This window comes from Littorina saxatilis, linkage group LG16 (genome assembly GCF_037325665.1).
Source record: "Littorina saxatilis isolate snail1 linkage group LG16, US_GU_Lsax_2.0, whole genome shotgun sequence".
Classification (NCBI taxonomy): Eukaryota; Metazoa; Mollusca; class Gastropoda; order Littorinimorpha; family Littorinidae; genus Littorina; species Littorina saxatilis.
Genome location: NC_090260.1, coordinates 46,637,444 through 46,657,745, shown reverse-complemented (window position 1 = coordinate 46,657,745; position 20,302 = coordinate 46,637,444). Strand labels below are relative to the sequence as shown.

General features: G+C 41.5%; 2 protein-coding genes and 1 pseudogene across 2 annotated transcripts in view; 2 read left to right on the top strand and 1 right to left on the bottom strand.

Annotated features, from left to right (window-relative positions):
* The first annotated feature begins 2,706 nt into the window (after positions 1-2,706).
* LOC138950035 (uncharacterized) lies at positions 2,707-4,531 on the top strand (annotated as a pseudogene).
* An 8,029-nt stretch (positions 4,532-12,560) lies between these two features.
* LOC138949754 (P2X purinoceptor 7-like) lies at positions 12,561-15,077 on the top strand. The gene is made up of 3 exons (XM_070321574.1): positions 12,561-12,977; positions 13,444-13,659; positions 14,528-15,077. The coding sequence occupies exons 1-3, from the start codon at positions 12,859-12,861 to the stop codon at positions 14,685-14,687; spliced, it is 495 nt and encodes a 164-aa protein (XP_070177675.1). The 5' UTR covers positions 12,561-12,858; the 3' UTR covers positions 14,688-15,077.
* Positions 15,078-18,016: 2,939 nt separating this feature from the next.
* Positions 18,017-20,302, bottom strand: part of LOC138950034 (gastrula zinc finger protein XlCGF57.1-like) — a 5,000-nt gene continuing 2,714 nt past the window's right edge. Inside the window, exons 2-4 of the mRNA XM_070321820.1 lie at positions 20,082-20,176; positions 19,182-19,430; positions 18,017-18,860 (exon numbers count right to left, since the gene is read on the bottom strand). Of these exons, the coding sequence (XP_070177921.1) occupies positions 18,138-18,860; positions 19,182-19,430; positions 20,082-20,176 (1,067 nt within the window). The 3' untranslated portion in view covers positions 18,017-18,137. The remainder of the gene's footprint in view (positions 18,861-19,181; positions 19,431-20,081; positions 20,177-20,302) is intronic.

Here is a 20,302-nt window from a genome sequence, read left to right as displayed (position 1 = left end):
CATAATAAAGAAGATATTTGTAAACAAACATTTCAATGGGGATCTTGTTCAAAGAAAAGGGCGGAGTCAACACTCTCCGACGTCACAGATTTACATCATGCGTTCCAAAAATAGCAAAACACGTGGCTTGCGGCAATTTGGTTCCAGAGCATGTTGTCTCAGGTGCATGTGTATTTGTTACATCGGATATGAAGAAAAAAATGCAACTAACCTTTACCACCAGTTGTGGCCTTGATAGGGTATTCCTGTGGGGTTGGGATAAAGCTCTCTCACTAGTTTGAGCACACAGTCGGGCATCATTTCTCGGTTAATGTTTACCCGTGTTGGATTGTCTTGATGTAAGCAAGACGTCTTTTTTGCCAAGTACAATGCACAAGTCCAAGCACCGCGTTGGTCTAGCATGGACCAATACTTCTTGTAGAGTACTTTTCTAACGCCGGAATTCCTGCGGTGTGGCAATTGGCCTGTACCTAGCCACCTCTGGCGATGATTTGTCGCACAAGGGCTGCAAAAACAAAATGCACACTGGCCTACCCCAGAGGAGAGCCCTGCACTAGGACCCGTGTCTCCGCTTTCACCATCGCCTCCAGGATCAGATAACCACGTCTGCACCCTAACGGTACTAGTACTACACACACGAGAGACAGCCTCTGTCTCGAGGTCACACATGATGGCCCAGCAACTCTTGGTACACAAGTCGAATTTTTTATTACACACCTTCGAGTTTCAAATGGCCACTGATTCTCAGTAAATAGTCTCCTTATTGCGTTCTCCTGGTCACTGTTAATGTTGAGAAGTGTTAAATCAAATTTCGCCATTTATTTCCGACAGAAAGAGATGTCAGTGCAATACAGCTTACAGACCGCAGCCTAGCCCTTACTAAGTTACTATCACCGTCGGATGTTGGAATGTGAAACACTCAGGTCTTCCCGCCTCATCTGTCGACAACACTGATTGTGTTAGAGGCTCTCGCTGGGTGGCATAACAGACCTTGTGCCAAAGTATGCGTATACACTACGCAGATCATCACCGTTTCGTCTACATGGTCCCGCTCTAACTATAATCACTGTCCCTGACAGTGCCTCACAGGATGGCCAAGTTTACTTTCAAAAAAGGAAGGGGAAATCAAAACTCGGTTTGTTCTAAGTGGACATGGGAAACAACGGGACTCGGATCTTGGGTCGCCCCTGGCAACACAATTGGAATAATCCAGGATATGCAAATGGTCTTCTGCAGTTTATTCCAAGGTGGTAGGGGGTTGAAAGGGGGAACGAACGGGAGGGGGTAGGGGACAGTGGTCGGTGGAGCTACTATACTAAGACTGCAGCAATGGACTGGTGATGTGAAATCATCACCCACACATTTCGAGGTACCCTCCCCCCTCACCATTCAGTTCACAAGTCTGATTTTGTCCTTGGTCAGTTTGAAAAAGATTGGTTTGTTCAAGTATTCCGCCAAAAAAATGCGCCAAGATTTCCCTCCTCATTTTAATAGTGTTTGACGCTTGCCCCACTCACTTAGTCAGAGTCTGATGCAAAAATTGACTCGAGAATTCTGTTCATTGACGTTGTTACGTACTAAACTTGTTTATTGTTCGCGGTTTTGGCTGATTCTGTGTTGTTTTTCTGCAATATCAGCGAAAGTACCATTAGCGGTGACTGAGTTACAGCAACCAAGACTAAGTTTCATTTTGTCTGTTTGACTAGCCTGACATCTACAGCCTTGACATTGTTATTCTAATTTTCTCTGTGTGACCGATTTCTTTGACACAAAGGTTCTCTGTGTGAAAGTTCAATTGTATTGTAAATATAAACAAGATACGCAATCAATATGCAAGATATCACAAATGTTCAGAAACGAAAATATGTGAAAAACTCTGAAGAAGCTGTTAAAAGAAGAAATGCTGCTCGCACAGACAGAAAGCCAGATGGTAAAATTCAGTTTAGCGGTGAGAGAGAGGAAATTGATCTTATTTACGCCCAAGTTCAAAAGGTTAAAGCATTTTTGGGAGAAGGAAATCCAAACAAAGTGACAAACAAAGAGCTTGAGGACACTATCTTGCGCTTTTTTATTGACAAAAACATTGAAGCTGATTTATTAGAGCGCCCTGATGCCCCTGCGTCCCCAGTGCACTTTGCGGACACTTCTTTTTCGTCTGTGACTGACATAACTTCAACTGAGGAGCAGCTGTTTGTTTGTGCCCAGAGTTCTTTGGACAAGTTCTGTGATCGTATTTATCACCACGCAGTTTCTGGTGGATGTGCGTTGGTTCGTACAAACCTAAAAATGCTTGGACACGTTGCTTTGGCAACATACGAGTGTGACAACGCACATAAAGTACAGTGGCCAAGTTCACCTTACCTTGGGACAAAATATTTAGTGAACTGTCGATTGGCACATGCCTATTTCGTGTCAGGGATACGCCAAAACCAGTATCATCGTGTAGCTGATGCTGCGGGTATCGGGAAACTGGGGGAGGTCTACATTGAGGAGGTTTTTTCTGTATGTAGCCAAGTGCTAAACTGGCTACTAATTCGTTATAATGATTTTATGTCATTCCTGTCTTGTGTAAGTTAAATTTGTATATGCTCTGACACCTGGCTGTCGTAAACTCGCTCAGTCGGCTGTGTCCACCGATGTTTTCCTTTGACGTCAAGCCGCCCTCCCAGAGAGACGCCGGGGTACCTTGGGCCCCAGGTGGTCGTTATGCAATGTGCCGACAGCCTGTCGACCCGAGTTGGACTCGGCGTTTTGTCAAGTGGGTGTCATTTCTTTTGACAGGGTAGATCATAGAAGATGCCTGGTGGCTTGGAGGTTTTAGTCTCTTACCCCCCCTCCCCCCTTTTTCTTGTCTTTACTGACCAATGAGAAATGATGTCAGTTTTGTTAGCTAACTCTTGATTGGTGGTTTTTGACGCCACCCATCCCCATTTACATGATAGCATTTGAGATTTTGGGAGAGAACTGAGAACTATCTCGGAGAGAGAGGACGTACTCGTTTTGTACTTTGTTATCATGGAGACATACTGATGTAGATTGCATTGTACTATTGGTGTGGCCTCCCGGTCTTCGGGCTGGGAGCTGGATTGGTGAGGAGAAGAATAGAAAATAAAGAGAAATGTGAATCGACAGACATGGTTTTCCAGAGTTTCATGTTGCATCAAGTGACTCGTCGGTCTGTGCCAGTGAACTCTTGTCTATCATTCTCTACATGTGAGTGAAAGTCCTTTACGAGAGCAAGTGATGTTCGTTCAGTGCAAGACACTAAAGAGGCACCCACATGGTGTACTCCTGAACTTCGGGGTTTACTTCTACTAGGTGACTACATTCACCCAACTACTACATCAAGAGGCTACAACCAAATATTATCCTCTTCCTTCCACCCCATCACATGTATACAAGGATTGTGTTCATCGAAAAACACAAGAGTCGGTATATGACGCGCTTCTTGAAGAAATTACTCTGTATCCAGAAACAGACGGCATTGACATTTTAACAGACGCGCGTCATGCAACGCGGAAAAACTCCAGGTACAGAGACATTGTCTGAATCGGCGCACAGTCTCACAAAGTGCTGAGAGTGGAGACTGTCTCCAGAGAGGACGACCCTTGTGCCCAGAGACACGAACTGTTAGGGACAAAGCGTCTCTACCATTACCTGGAGCAACAGGAAGGGGGCAGCGTACACATTCGCGTACACTGTCATGACAGGAACGGGAGTGTCAACAAGTGGCTGAGAGAGACGAGGCATGAAACAGAGACCACAAACGACACCTGGCACGCCGCAAAAAACATTGCCAAGGAGGTCCGTACTGTGTGTTGTGGTTCTCGCTGCATGCAGGGTAAAACCTGGCACCCAGACCTGAGTGACTTCTTCTTCTTCTTCTGCGTTCGTGGGCTGAAACTCCCATGTACACTCGTGTTTTTTGCACGAGTGGAATTTTACGTGTATGACCGTTTTTTACCCCGCCATTTAGACCTGAGTGACAAGGCTGCTAGCATCAAAACGCATGTGTACTGGAGCATGAAAAACTGTGAGGAAAATCCTGAAAAACTGCAGCACAGCATGATGAATGTCATTGAACATTACAAAAACAACCACGAGCACTGCCATCAAACCTCCAGATGCAAAACAGACCCAGCTTATGAACCTTCAAAAACATCACAGACCCAACAGCAGAACAACTGTTGAGACAAGCACTACATCGAACAATCATCTACAAAAATCCCACAGATTTCATTCACTGCATGGACACATATTTTGTAGAGTCATTCAACAACATCATGCTCCAGTACCATGACGTGACAAAAGAACAGACGGCAGCCTGGCATATGACGCGTATCGGATGCGCACCAACATCGCGACGCTTGACTGGAACGAAAATATCAATGCCAGAACAGTCACCTCGCAGCGAGACAGTGTTGATGCAAGGAATCCTAGACGTGTCAGTGCCAGGCGGAATTTGAGAAGGAAACATTTCGCCTTCTGGACAGAACTGTGGCAGGAGTACGCATCGCAGGTCTTGGCATAGTAAGGTAGGACATTACACACTTTCTCCTTCCATCTGGCCTGTTCGTGTTTACATCGCGTGCCACGCGTTGTGCTATTTTTGCTAAGCCCCGCCCCTTTTTCTGTTGCATTATGGGAGAGGCCGGATTGGCCGTGACGTGTTTAAACCGCAGCTTGAATCCATTACACATTTTGTGCACAGGAAGCATTATTAACACACCGCCCTGATATGGCCCTTCGTGGTCGACTGGGCGTAAAGCAAACAAACAAACAAACACATCTGTGCAAAGAAAAAAGGGGGTCGCCTTATTAACTTTTTTTTAACATTTTTTAAAACTTTTTTCTTTCTTTCTGTATTTGGTGTTTAACGTCGTTTTTATCCACGAAGGTTATATCGCGACGGGGGAAGGGGGGAGATGGGATAGAGCCACCAGGGATGCAAACAAAAAAAACAAAAAAAGAGGAAAAGTGGCGGGAGTCTGGGGGCCGCGGAAGGCCCCCATTGGGGTCCAGGGGCAACGCCCTGGCGAGGGTTCAGGGGGCGCTGCCCCCTGAAGCTGAAGCATTATGAACAAATTAATGACTAAAAACATGCATAAACGGCAATATTACCCTAAAAAAAACCACTTATATTCACAGTGTCTAAAATAATGTACAATACTTACTGTTTTACTAAATTTACTTTAGAAAAATTACTGCTTTTAGACTATAGAGTTTAGTATCACTAATATTTTTACCAAATGAACAGTCATTAGACTAGAGTGTTCTGTCTTCTGATCATTGAAAATATGGACAATCATATACTTGTATAAAGCAGCCACATGACATTACTTGGAGAGAGAGGGACAGGGAGACAGAGATATGTTGACTCACTCTGTCTGCAAGCTGTATCAATCCATGGCACTGACAAGATGCCATTGGCAAGTCACAAAGTCTGTAATGGCAACTGTAAAAATCCCTTTGCTTTGGATGTATTTGAAACTTTAAAACTTTGTCTCTGACAGACAATTAAAAAAATGGTTGTGTCTTAGCAGTCATAGTCTCAAATCCCTGACACACAATGCAGATCTTATATCCTTACTGTCACTGAAGCCACTAAACACCTTCTCTAAACTCTTGGCACAAATGAGCTTGAAGGCATCTGGACTTATTGTCTGTGAAAAATCTAAACATTGTCACTCAACACCTTGCACATAAAGAAGGCTTGTCACTCAACACCTGGCACAAAATGAAGACAAGATCCTTAATGATCTTATTGTCTTTGAAGAAGCCAAAAATTCTCACTCAATCTCTGGCATAAAATAAAAACATCTGGATTGTGTCATAGAAAAACTTTAAAAATAGTCTCTTAACCTTGTCACACAATGAAAACATTCTTACTGTCTATGCTGTGAGTATTGATTAAGCATTGCAAGTGATAATGTGTGTGTCCACAATTAGTTATTAGTCGAATGTGTTCTTCAATGGCCACAAAGCCGCGGCTGCCATACACCACTGGTTTCGAACACGCCACACAAAATGCGTTTCCGGCTTTTTCAATTTTGCGGATGACATCGCCTACTCTTTGCTCGTTGACGTTTCTGTCCAACCACTCCTATTTCCACTCCTTCTTTGCGTTTTCCTTGATTTTCTTTTCAAACCCGCGTTCAACGAACTTCATGCACGAAGCCATTTTTCGGGAAGGCACAAGTTAACGCGCCCGCGCTCACGTGTTTGGAAATGACAAACGGTTTACAGCTTCGCCCGTTTAAGAATACGGCTTTCGGATTCGCCCACTTGAGAATAAACACCGAGAGGCATGCTCGGTTTACATTTTTCCTCTTCTTTTTTTTCGGCGATTGTGCATGAAAAACGGCGATTTCAAAAAGTAAAAACGGCAATTTTTTCGCCGTTTGGCGGCTATTTTGCATCCCTGAGCCACTTGTCAATTGTTTCTTGTTCACAAAAGCACTAATCAAAAATTTGCTCCAGGGGCTTGCAACTCGTCGCGATATAACCTTCGTGGTTGAAAACGACGTTAAACACCAAATAAAGAAAGAAAGGGGCTTGCAACATAATAATAATAATGGACATTTGCTATAGCGCATAATCATATATATGCTCAATGCGCTTTATAATATTACTGCCGTGTGAGATGGAATTTTTTACACAATATATCACACATTCACATTGACCAGCAAACCTCAAGCCTATTAGGGCGAGCATTCACCTTTCACGGCCTTTATTCCAAGTCACACGGGTATTTGATGGACATTTTTATCTATGCCTATACAATTTTGCCAGGAAAGCCCCTTTTGTCAATCGTGGGATCTTTAACGTGCACACCCCAATATAGTGTACACGAAGGAACCTCGGTTTTTCGTCTCATCCGAAAGACTAGCACTTGAACCCACCACCAAGGTTAGGAAAGGGGGGAGAAAATTGCTAACGCCCTGACCCAGGGTCGAACTCGCAATAGTCACCTGGCTGGCTATAGTGGGAGGGTTACTTTTGGTGGTCACATTAGATATTATGATTTTTGGAAAGTTCGTTTTATTTGCAGCCACAGTTCGGTAAACGACAAATGGCTAAACCCAACCACCTAAGAATGAGAAGCGTTTTTGTAACATGACCCATATTCTGCAAAATGCAGCCATGACGCAGGGGGTAGGTTACAAAAAAACGTCATGTACCGCTTGACTGCATACGGATATAAGCAAATTATACCTTAAACGAAAGCTAAAGATTGTTGCCATCAGGCAGCAAGTAAAATGCCTAATTCGTATACACAGTTTTATTTTTAACAACATCTGTATAACATGCGGACGACAAAACAGGAAATGCCATTTTCTCAATCGATATGTATAGCTAACTGAACGCCTGGTTGAAACCGCAATCAAAAACATCTTGAAAATTGTTTATTCTCACAGCTAGAATTATTTTACATCAACAATTGTTAATTTACTGAGGAAAACAACAGTCATATAAGATAAATAATGGATGATTCTGAATCAACTCCGAAAACCGAACCGGGTCGAAGCAAAAAAGAGTTTACACATACACAGGCTTGAAAAAGGATAATTTGGTTCAATCTGTTAGATTTTTACCCATAACGTTAAAGATCAGCTCAATATAAAAGGAAAGTGATCATTGTAAAAGGATTTTGCTATCGCAAAATAATTCAACTTCCGGTTTTACCACATGGCGTCCATAATATTATCAATTTATTACATAGCGTGCATTTGTCAGAAATTATACTAAATGTTAGAAGCGATCTTAAAGTGAAAGTAACGTTTAATAAAAGTATGCGCATTTACTTATTGATTGATATATGACTAAAATAATGGACATGTAATTTAAACGTACAAAACGACATTTTGTACACTACCTCTCTAAAAAAAACGCGACTATGACCGACCGATATGTATGTGTAAATTAGGTCATTGTTAGTGATGAAAACGGGTTTTCTTTAAAAGATAACACGCAAACTGTGAAGTTCAAGGCCATAAATGATTTTAGTACGACTTCTTCAAAACAGGTCTGTTTTTCACTCCACCAGTTTCAGTTTTAATAAAATATATGTATAGCTGTCATTTTCAAAAAACCTTATCTGCAATTCACTTAACCAAATACACCATGAACCCAGAAGATATTAGAGTGAGACACTTTACAGTGAAATATGTTATGATTCCCCTTATTTCAAAATATATGCATTTTAATTGGCAGACACGATTCACGTCGCAGGTACGTGTCGTCTGGTGAGGCAACTGTTAGCATTTTTTGTCGTAAGAATTGACATTTTTAAACATAAATCATGGACAAAAAACTAATTCTACAAAAAGTGCAGGTTTTCTTGGTATAGTCAGTTAAAGCATCTTAAGATTCAAGAAATTGTGCAATTACGTGTATGTATTTGAAATGGCAGACAATATTGAATGAAAGTGATTTTTGACTGATTGAAACCCTACCCCCACTAACAAAATGGGCCCTGAGATTAGGGGTGTTAGTTAAAGATGACTGAATAATGGCTATGCTTTTCCCCTAAAGTATTCAAAACCTAAACATATACATAGGCAAGATGTTCTACGTTAACACAATTAACTTTTTAAACATATATACATATGCTTAGTACACGATACTTCCGGTTTTTCTACCGGATGACTTGTACATTTAGGGGGTAAACACCTTATCGTAGAAAAAGCTTTATTTTCAAAAAGTGCAAGTAATTATTAAAAATCATACATAATATTTATATATAGGAGTTAATTTTCCTTCGAAAGTCATTTGTTTCAAGTGGCAGACAATGTCAGTTGGAGAGTTACATGTACGTAAAGCGTATAACTGTTGTCTGTGATTAGTGCATTGTGGACACATTGGCACCATTTGATCCTAAATGCTAAACGATGTCGTGATCATACCACAGTTTTAGGATAATTTTACATCGCATCGATTACTAAATTGATGGTAGAATTTCACTGATAAATTTTATTTCTGGTAGCGTCAGTGCCGTTATCTTTTTCTTTTTGTAATAAGGTAATAACGAATGAACCACGTGTCACACTCTTATGCTAGTCTTTAAATGACAATTCCAATTCTAGTAAGTTAAAAGGCATGTATTGCGCGTTACATACATTTATACCCCCCCCCCCCCCCCGGGATTACAATGCAAGTAAACACATATAAAGAGATAGTAATGCCGGTGCCCCTTCATGAGAAGCTGCATGGACCTGTGGAGGCTCTCCATAAGACCACCAGCTTCATTACCAGAGCTGGACTCCAAGTTTAACATTGGCGAACGACAAGAAGAGAAGAAGAGATAGTAACGTTTTACATGGTTACACGTTCAGTAGTGAACGTAACGTGTGGTTTAACAAAATTACTTGCACATACAATAGTAAAGTCTGTCTGTGTGTCTTTGTTTGTGTGTTTGTCTATGTCTGTCTGTGTGTTCGTATGTTTGTCTCTCCCTCTGTCTGTCTATCAGTCTGTCTATCTCTCTCTTTCTCTCTGTGTCTCTGTCTGTGTGTGTCTCTCTCTCTCTCTCTCTCTCTCTCTCTCTCTCTCTCTCTCTCTCTCTCTCTCTCTCTCTCTCTCTCTCTCTCTGCGAGGTAGGTGCACTTAAAGAGAAAGCAATACAGAAAGAAATGCATTTCTCCACCAAGAATGAAGTCTGTCTGTCTGTGTGTTTGTGTGCGTGTTTTTTTGGTTGCGTAAGTGTTTCTCTATAAGCATCTCTATGTCTTTGTTCGCGTACATAAGTGCGTTTTGTCTCACTGTGTGTATGTCTATCATTTTGTCAGTATGTTTGTGTATGTGTCTTTGTGTGTGTGTGTGTGTGTGTGTGTGTGTGTGCGCGTGCGTGCGTGCGTGCGTGCGCGCGCGTGTGTGTATGCGTGCGTGTGTGTAGGCATGTGTGTGTGTAAGTGTGTGTGTGTGTGTGTGTGTGTGTGTGTGTGTGTGTGTGTGTGTGTGTGTGTGTGTGTGTGTGTGTATGTGATTGCAATTATTCCTCCTTTTTACATTTAGTCAAGTTTTGACTAAATGTTTTAACGTAGAGGGGGGAATCGAGACGAGGGTCGTGGTGTATGTGCGTGTGTGTGTGTGTGTGTGTGTGTCTGTGTGTGTGTGTAGAGCGATTCAGACTAAACTACTGGACCGATCTTTATGAAATTTGTCATGAGAGTTCCTGGAAATGATATCCCCAGACGTTTTTTTCATTTTTTGGATAAATGTATTTGATGACGTCATATCCGGCTTTTCGTGAAAGTTAAGGCGGCACTGTTACGCTCTTATTTTTCAATTAAATTGGTTGAAATTTTGGTCAAGTAATCTTCGACAAAGCCCAGACTTCGGTATTGCATTTCAGCTTGGTGGCTTAAAAATTAATTGATGACTTTGGTCATTAAAAATCTGAAAATTGTAAAAAAAAAAAAAAAATTTATAAAACGATCCAAATTTACGTTCATCGTATTCTCCATCATTTTCTGATTCCAAAAACATATAAATATGTTATATTTGGATTAAAAACAAGCTCTGAAAATTAAAAATATAAAAATTATTATCAAAATTAAATTTTCGTAATCAATTTAAAAACACTTTCATCTTATTCCTTGTTGGTTCTTGATTCCAAAAACATATATGATATGATATCTTTGGATTAAAAACACGCTCAGAAAGTTAAAACGAAGAGAGGTACAGAAAAGCGTGCTATCCTTCTCAGCACAACTACTACCCCGCTCTTCTTGTCAATTTCACAAAAATAAACAGATAATGACGTCATTTTAAGTGACACAAACGTGTACATGAATGCCTTCCCTTTCGAATGATTTACAGTTATAGAATTTCTGTCAAGCGATTTAAGTTTTATGTCCGTTTTATGAACCCAACCCTCAAAACAAGAATAGTAACGCCAAAGAAGGAAAACATACACACAAACCAACGTTTTTCTCACCGGTGGTTTGGAATATTGCCCCAAAACTTTAGATTTAGTGTTGCGGTGTTAAAATCTATCAGAAAAATGTGTTTGCTAACGTGACGCCAAAAAGTAACCAAAACGGTCCTTAGCCGACTGACTACAACCTCTCGCTTCCAAGCGCAAGTGCGTTACCACTCGGCCACCCAGTCCCATAGTACAATGTACAATGTATTACCTTACTGGGAGAATGCAAGTTTCCAGTAAAAGGACTTAACATTTCTTACATACTGCTTGACTAAAATCTTTACAAAAATTGACTATATTCTATACAAGAAACACTTAACAAGGGTAAAAGGAGAAACAGAATCCGTTAGTCGCCTCTTACGACATGCTGGGGAGCATCGGGTAAATTCTTTTTCGTCCCAACCAATATGGGACTCCCCCTAACCCGCGGGGGGCGCCCGACCTGATCTGAGATGCTGATCCAAACCATTTTCACAAGAAGGAGTCTTTAAAGTCATCTTCTTCCATAGAGGACTGGGTTCTTGCAAACGTCTCAGAGTCCTGCGTTTACAGAGTCCCAGGCTTTATGCTGTATGTGGGCATACGTGCCTAGTTGAAAGTATTTCAGATGAGTTTACTCAAGTTACATACCCGTCGCGATAAAACCTTGAATGGTTGAAAACGACGTTAAACACCAAATAAAGAAAGAAAGAAAGAAAGTTACATACACACACCCTGCGACCAAAGGAACATAGGCTTTAGTGGTAAAGGGGAATAACCACGTTTTTATCTCTAACTCAAGAGGAAGAAAAGGCAGTTGCTTCCCTTAAAAGTGACTTTGAGCGAAACTTGAATTTTTATGTTTTTGTTGTTGCCGCAGCCTCAACACGACCCCCACACACCTACGCATTTATCGCTATCTCATTCTTTGGACCACAAAAACCACGTAGTGGAAGTGTAACTTTTAAGACTCTTTTAGATGCGCACACCCAAAAAACGTCACGTTGATAGTCGTCGTCGGCTTCTGTGGCGCACCCGCCAACCACCAACCCAGGCGGGTTATCCAGATCCAGATCCAGATCCAGTACTGTTCAGAAATGTCGGATTACAACATAACAAAACAGTTGCAGGTTTTGTCAGCATCAGTTTCTGCATTTGCATGTGTAATTGTTCTTTTTATTACAAAACACAAACTGAAATGTATTATGCTTCTGATGATTTTTGACAATCTGTGGTGAATATAACACTTATATTTGGATGGTTTGCAACTTTCATATTTCTGCTTGATTTAAAGCAGTTGAGACACTTTGCCTTCAAGTGAAATTAAGACCAGGAGACATATATATACAAAAAAGCTTACCGTACTTTCCGGGTGACAAGGCGCTACAGCGCATAAGGCGCACCCCCTTCTTTTGAACAAAAATTTTAATCCAGTCACCCATTGGGCGCAGGGGGCCGATAGGGCGCACCAAAATTGAAAAAGTATACCGGTAACAAACGGTCGAAGAATGAAAATAAGCCGCACATCAAAGGAAGAATACAGAGTGGAAATGACCCAGTTTTTGCCATGAGAGGTGGTTCCCCTGTCATATCTGAGAGAGGAAACACTTCCTGCACTGGGGTCAGTGACCGGTCAGTGACCGAGTTTAAAGGTCAACCACATTGCTGGGTCAAAAAAATTCTGCTGAGAGAACATTACTAAATAGTACCAGATGCAAAATATTGGCAAGCAAAGTCCTTTGGTTTAATAGATATCGATCAATGAAAGTGGGTTTTCATACCTGCAATTAAGGGTAAGGGAAGTAAGAATCTAAAACGCAGCCATAGCTGATCTCCCCTCGCAGTGACGTCAGCAGCTGTATTGGCAATGGCAGACCATGAAGAAAACAGTGAAACAAGCAGCGTTTCTTCACTGGAACTATCGTGCTACGGTAGTGATTTTGAGGTTTTGAATGAACACGATCTTCAACCATACCAGTTTTGAACCTGAGCTGTCCGATGCTGAGGTTGAGGAAACACCCGACAGAGACGATTTTAGCGAGTCTCTCGATCGTTTGATGTCCACCAACTGGTAAGAAACTACCACTGATTCAGTGATTGTGAGACTCTTCCTCGTATATATTCCTATTATAGAATCGATTCTGGTAGAGCTTGTTTTGCAGTCAGTAATTTGTAAAGTTTGTGCGATGTCTTCTTTTACCCTTGATGCAATTCATGCATGCCAGAAAGTGATGCGCATTCCTGATTATAATTTTAGTCAAAACATCATCCTACTGAGTAGTCAGTATGCCCACTCAATCATTGCTAGTAGCAGTCCCCAAAACTAAAACTAGCCAAATCAGTACACGTATGGATATACCAATTTTCCAATGGAATAACAATTTATTATGGTTTTGTCTAGACATAATGGTCACTACCATTGGTTGTGAATTTGTCCATTTCAGTTGTTTTACTGCCTTTGTAGATCAATTTTTTTGTGTGAGTTTGTAGACTGCAGAGAATTTGAACTAAACTTGTATCAAATTTTGTGTGTGCAGGTGTCAGTGCGCAAACTGTGCAGGCATGGGCTCAATCCGAGAATGCCGCTGTTGTCAAGAAATTCCAGAAATGGAATCACTGACAGTAAGCACAGGGGTGGGCTGCATCACTGACCACCCTGGATTCAGATCAGTGTGCTTGGACCACTATGTCTTGGAGACATGCTATCACTGGTACAACCAGCAGTATGGGAGGGCTATACAGGATGCTAATGAGTAAGTTATTTTTTTTTTAGAATTGTAATCATGATACTATAAATAGGTTTATGTCATAGATGTGCAAAAAAAAATAATAAAATAAAAAAAATGAAATTTAATTGTCAGATATTCATTTTTATTTCAAGACAATTCATTTATTCGCATGTGCTAATTCTGAGCAAAGCAATATGGGGAATGTTTTCAAGTATCCTGATTGTACACTTTGTGTACTGTGGACTGGGTGGCCGAGTGGTAACGCACTTGCGCTCGGAAGCGAGAGGTTGCGAGTTCGACCCTGGGTCAAGGCGTTAGCAATTTTCTCCCCCCTTTCCTAACCTAGGTGGTGGGTGCTAGTCTTTCGGATGAGACGAAACACCGAGGTCCCTTCGTGTACACTACATTGGGGTGTGCACGTTAAAGATCCCACTATTGACAAAAGGGTCTTGTGTGTGGCGCACGTTATATGTCTTTCGGATGAGATGAAAAACCGAGGTCCCTTTGTGTACACTACATTGGGGTGTGCACGTTAAAGATCCCACGATTGACAAAAGGGTCTTTCCTGGCAAAATTGTATAGGCATAGATAAAAATGTCCACCAAAATACCCGTGTGACTTGGAATAATAGGCCGTGAAAAGTAGGATATGCGCCAAAATGTCTGCAATCTGCTGGCCGTTGTGAATGCGTGATGTATTGTATAAAAAAATTCCATCTCACACGGCATAAATAAATCCCTGCGCCTTGAATATGTGCGCGATATAAATTGCATAAAAATTTTTTTACAAAATCCCTGCGCTTAGAACTGTACCCACGGAATACGCGCGATATAAGCCTCATATTGATTGATTGATACTGTCATTAATACTGTATGCTTGTTTTTCTTTCCAGGCGGTATCGGTATGTAGCTTACCGCATGCTTGTGCGGTGGGTCTGGAAATGGCTGGGGAGAGACATCAGGGTCACCTTACCAGCTTGTGCGGTTGCAAGAATTAGAGAACAGTTTCCTAGTGCAGATGGGCAGTACGTGGGTTATAGGGACCCAGAGTAATATTACATTATATGACAGCATCAGCCCATTATTTTTTGCATCCTTATGTGTTCCAATTTTATTGATAATGCATTGTCATTGTGATTAAATATTATTATTACATTGACGAGAAAATAAATATTATTATTACATTGACGAGAAAACTATTTTGATGTGTGTTTGTAGTTGGTTCAGCTTGTGCCACACATTGATTTGAAAAAGTGTGTTTATATATTTATATTTAAGATACAGAAGTGCAACAGTAAAATCATGTAGTTTGTAACATGCATAGTGTAGTTGGTATATTTTTGTGTGCAAGGAGCATGGGGGTGGGTGGGGAGTGTTCACAGCTTTTTATGATTTTCAAATGTGTATACGAATTTAACTAATAAAAACAAGTTAATACTGCCATTGTCACATCCACCTTTGTTTTTGTGTCACCATGAGATAGCGAAAGCGGTCAGATATATTTCACATGTGGATTGTGTGGTGGTGTCTCACCTCACTCATACCTCAAAGTCATTGAAACAAGTAGTTTTAAGTTATCACTTGCAGAGTCAGGTCTGCTCTTTTTTAAACTGTTTTGTCAACATAACAACAAATTCTACGGTACACAACTTACTTTTCCAATAAACTCAACAACTTACTCTTTTCTCCAAGTTAAATTTACTTTCCATCCTGTCAAGTAAACAATAACCAACACATAAACATTCACAGGCACATTCACCCATCCTCTCAGATAACGAAAAGCACAATCATTAGTCCACAAAGCTATGTGTAGCTAACAGTTAATTTACCACTGAAAGTCAGTTCTTGTAAAGACTTGCTCAAAGTACACACACATTAAGCATTCAAGTATTGATCATAGTATGTCACAAATTTGACATTATTCGAGCACACACACACTTGGCCAAATAATGCACACCCGAATGTATTTATTTAAAACGAAAATACTAAAAAGAATTAGTGATTTACCAACAAAATAAATAAATTAAAAAAATATAATAATAATGCGACAAATAGAACACAAACACAGCTCGGTAGCGGGACGGGTCAAGCTGACACTGACCGTACCAGTGGGCACTGCCAGCCGTGTTGTTTACAAACCCAAACACAGGGCGATAGCTGGACGGGTCAAGCTGACACTGACCGATATTTATGTGAAAACACGCACCGCGCTTCATCTGTGCGTTTCGCGTGCGACATCCCCGATGGATGGTTGGGACTGAACCAGGCTTTAGAGTCCTTATTGTTTTAATTCCGAAACTTCTCACCAATGCCTCACGTGGAGGGTAGCAGTCACCTTCGAAATGTTCATGGCAAATCGCAGACGACGAAGTCGGTGTCCCATACTAAGATACTTTGGGCCAAAGTTTACTCTTTTCTCTTGCACGAACTGACTGACTGGGTTTTTTTTCCGGGAAGCGGTGCAAGGTGTAGCCATCGGCTTGTTTATTTGTGCATCGCCCAACCGCACAATATAGGCCATTGGAAGTTTTTCTTCGTTTTGGTTCAGAACTAACACTATCCGAGATATGCGCCGCCATTGTTGACTACATCTTCTGACGTCACGAGGCAAATGATCACGTGGGCGCGGTTTTCACAGGTGCAAAAGGTTATCCGAAGTAGATTTTATTCAATATAAAAAAAAAGAAGCATTTTTCGGAAAAAAGATTTTCGGCATGCGACTTCACTTAGTATGTAGATGTTTTGTGCAAAGTTTCATTTTTCAATGTGGATGACCTTTAACAGAGTGGAAATATGTGTGCTCTGTGTGTGCGGCGAGATCAAAGGCAGGTCCATTGTGATAGCTGGGTGGCTTGAGAGCTCGAGGAAACTTGGCCAGGGCAGTACCTAGTAGCTGAAACATGCATTATCACAAGTTGTTTGACTGGTACTCAGGCGGTCTCTTTGATTTTTTTCGTATTTCATACACGGATTAGGCGCTTCGTTATACAAGACGCAGGGGTCGAACTCGAGGAAAAAAGTCGCGCCTTATGACCCGGAAAGTACGGTAATCAAAACTGATGTTGCTGTCTGGGCAGGTAGCTTTTGACCTTGGCTGATCATCGAACGCAGAAGAAGAAGAAGACCTTGGCTTATTCATTTTGTTGAGTTGTGATTGGCTATGTCCGCCTCACTTACTTTTTAAGCTAACCTACCATCAGGACAATAATAAAATTAAATATTAGGAATGGGAATTGAAAAAAGTAAAAAAAGGCTGAACATTTTGAAGAAATAGCATTTGAAGACGCTTTGCACCAAGTTACTGGCGCAAAGCAAAGGTGCTTTGAATAGGGGCGTCCGGGTCTCCAAAAATACCAACACCATTTGGTGTCATCTGAACTCCGAGTTTACCACTAAAATCAGTTTTTTTGCCTCCCCCATTTATTTTTGTGTTGGACACTTTTGCCTTTTTGGCGGACAATTCCCATGACTGAAATTTATTGAAAAATTGCAGTGTTCAACTCCGTGCAAAAAAAGTCAATGAAACTAGATAATTTTCTACATGACTTTAAGCCCAAAGAGACCTGTGCAAGGAAATGCGAGAAGCATTGTCCTTTTAACTCATAGTTTAGGGGTCGAAAAGAAACATTGTCTTTTTAACTCATAGTTTAGGGGTCGAAAAGAAACATTGTCCTATTAACTCATAGTTTAGGGGTCGAAAAGAAACATTGTTCTTTTAACTCATAGTTTAGGGGTCAAAAAGAAACATTGTCCTTTTAACTCATAGTTTAGGGGTCGAAAAGAAACATTGTTCTTTTAACTCATAGTTTAGGGGTAGAAAAGAAACATTGTCCTTTCAACTCATGGTTTAGGGGTTTGTTTGTTTGCTTGCTTAACGCCCAGCCGACCACGAAGGGCCATATCCGGGCGGTGCTGCTTTGACATATAACGTGCGCCACACACAAGACCGAAGTTGCAGCACAGGCTTCATGTCTCCCTGTCTCATGTGACTGGTCACATTATTCTGACACCGGACCAACCAGTCCCAGCACTAACCCCATGATGCCAGACGCCAGGCCACTAGATTGCCAATTTTAAAGTCTTAGGTATGACCCGGGGTTCGAACCCACGACCTCCCGATCAAGGGGCGGACGCCTTACCACTAGGCGAACCCTGCCGGTAGTTTAGGGGTAGAAAAGAAACTTTATGGCTCTTCTTTTTTAACATACAAAAATATTTTACGTGTCAAAAGTCATAAAACAGTCGTTCTCTTGGAAACCTAGCTTACTGCTGTAAATATATTTTTCACATCTAAAACCTGTATCAAGTAGTCAATAACTGAATGTACATGATCACTCATCACTGTTCACACACACAACATCACGTTACACACTCACTGCTTGGAGTTGTCTCCATCACCATACTGTAAGTACTGGACGATGTTGGTATTCCTGTTGTACGCTCCATATGGACGCACACATGTGGATTTTCGAACTGTTTTTATGAGAATATTTTGCTGTGCAATTAAGGCTTTTCTCCTGAATGTGTTAACATGTGGGTTTTCAAATTCCCCTTCTGAGCAAATTTCTTCGAACAACAAGGACAGGCGTGTGGCTTTTCTCCTGTATGTGTCAACATGTGAGTCTTTAAATTCCCTTTCTGAGCAAAATTCTTTGAACAATAAGGACAGGCGTGTGGCTTTTCTCCTGTATGTGTCAACATGTGGGTCTTCAAATCCCCTTTCAGAGCAAATTTCACTTTGCAAGAAGGACAGGCATGTGGCTTTTCTCCTGTATGTGTCAACATGTGGGTCTTCAAATTGTTTTTCCGAGCAAATTTCTTTGAACAATGAGGACAGGCATGTGGCTTTTCTCCTGTATGTGTCAATATGTGGGTCTTCAAATCCCCTTTCTGGACAAATTTCTTTAAACAATGAGGACAGGCATGTGGCTTTTCTCCTGTATGTGTCAACATGTGGGCCTTCAAATGCTCTTTCCGAGTACATTTCTTTGAACAATGAGGACAGGCATGTGACTTTTCTCCTGTATGTGTCAACATGTGGGTCTTCAAAGTCCCTTTCTGAGCAAATTTCACTTTGCAAGAAGGACAGGCGTGTGGCTTTTCTCCTGTATGTATCAACATGTGGGTCTTCAAATACCCGTTGTGAGCAAATTTCTTTAAACAATGAGGACAGGCATGTGACTTTTCTCCTGTATGTGTCAACATGTGGGTCTTCAAAGTCCCTTTCTGGACAAATTTCTTTAAACAATGAGGACAGGCATGTGGCTTTTCTCCTGTATGTGTTAACATGTGTTTGTTTACACACCCCTTTTGACCAAATATTGTTGTACATTTAAGGCGGGCATGTGGTCTTTCACTTGAGACATATTGTCGTTTCTTACTGTATGGGAGTGCACATCTTCTCAAATTGTTCTTCAAACCAGGAAATTCATCTTTACCACCGTGTTCCACACTCTCAACGTGTTGTGTGGGTTCTACTGGCTCTTGTTTCACTTCCACTTGACAGTAACAGCCTGCAGACAGAGGACAAAATGCTGCTTGCGTTACACAGTCACGTGCAATGTCTGGTTTCCTGTCCTCTTCAACTTCCACACCACCACAAACAAAACTCTCACCATGCGCATACACACTTGTTGCAGGGATGACTTCAGCCGCTGAACTGCTGGTCTCTGTCACAGCTGGGAATGCCTCAGTGTTGAAGTCCTGCCCCGCATTGCATGTACACTCCTCTTTGCACTCGTCGGAGACCTCCATCACTGGCCTTGCTCCACCCTCCCCCACACCGTCTTTTTCACGCTTGATAACATTTGAACATGCACCCCAATCTTGTTCTGAAAATGAAGCTGTGTCTGCAATGGTTCCAAAATCAATTGGGATTTCTGCTGCCCCTTGTTTCTGCCTAATAACTTCACTGTAAGCACTGAACAATGTTGGTACTTCAGGTGCCTCTTGTTTCAGTCTAACAACGTCGCTGTCAGCACTGGATGATGTTAGTATTTCAGGTGCCTCTTGTTTCAGCCAAACAACGTTGCTGTCAGCACTGGACGATGTTGGTATTTCAGTTGCCTCTTGTTTCAGCCAAACAACGTTGCTGTCAGCACTGGACGATGTTGGTATTTCAGTTGCCTCTTGTTTCAGCCAAACAACGTTGCTGTCAGCACTGGACGATGTTGGTATTTCAGTTGCCTCTTGTTTCAGCCAAACAACGTTGCTGTCAGCACTGGACGATGTTGGTATTTCAGTTGCCTCTTGTTTCAGCCAAACAACGTTGCTGTCAGCACTGGACGATGTTGGTATTTCAGTTGCCTCTTGTTTCAGCCAAACAACGTTGCTGTCAGCACTGGACAATGTTGGTATTTCAGCTGCCTCTTGTTTCAGTCTAACAACGTTGCTGTCAGCACTGAACGATGTTGGTATTTCAGGTGCCTCTTGTTTCAGCCAAACAACGTTGCTGTCAGCACTGGACGATGTTGGTATTTCTGATGTATGCTCCATCTGCACGTTGACTGTTTTGTCTGTCTTGAAATCTTCACCTGCTGGTGCTGTAACAGAAAATTCAAAAATCATTTGTAAGTCTCTTGATGAAAATGTTTCTAAAGGTATATAAGGCAATAGTGGGGTTTCCTCAAAACCCAACCCCCCCCCGATCAGCCCCTGCCTTAGTACAA

Coding starts and splice junctions, on each gene's coding strand:
- LOC138949754 (XM_070321574.1), top strand. CDS start 12,859: ATGAACACGATCTTCAACCATACCAGTTTTGAACCTGAGCTGTCCGAT. Junction 12,978..13,443: donor CGTTTGATGTCCACCAACTG/GTAAGAAACTAC, acceptor TTGTGTGTGCAG/GTGTCAGTGCGCAAACTGTG. Junction 13,660..14,527: donor GCTATACAGGATGCTAATGA/GTAAGTTATTTT, acceptor TTTTCTTTCCAG/GCGGTATCGGTATGTAGCTT.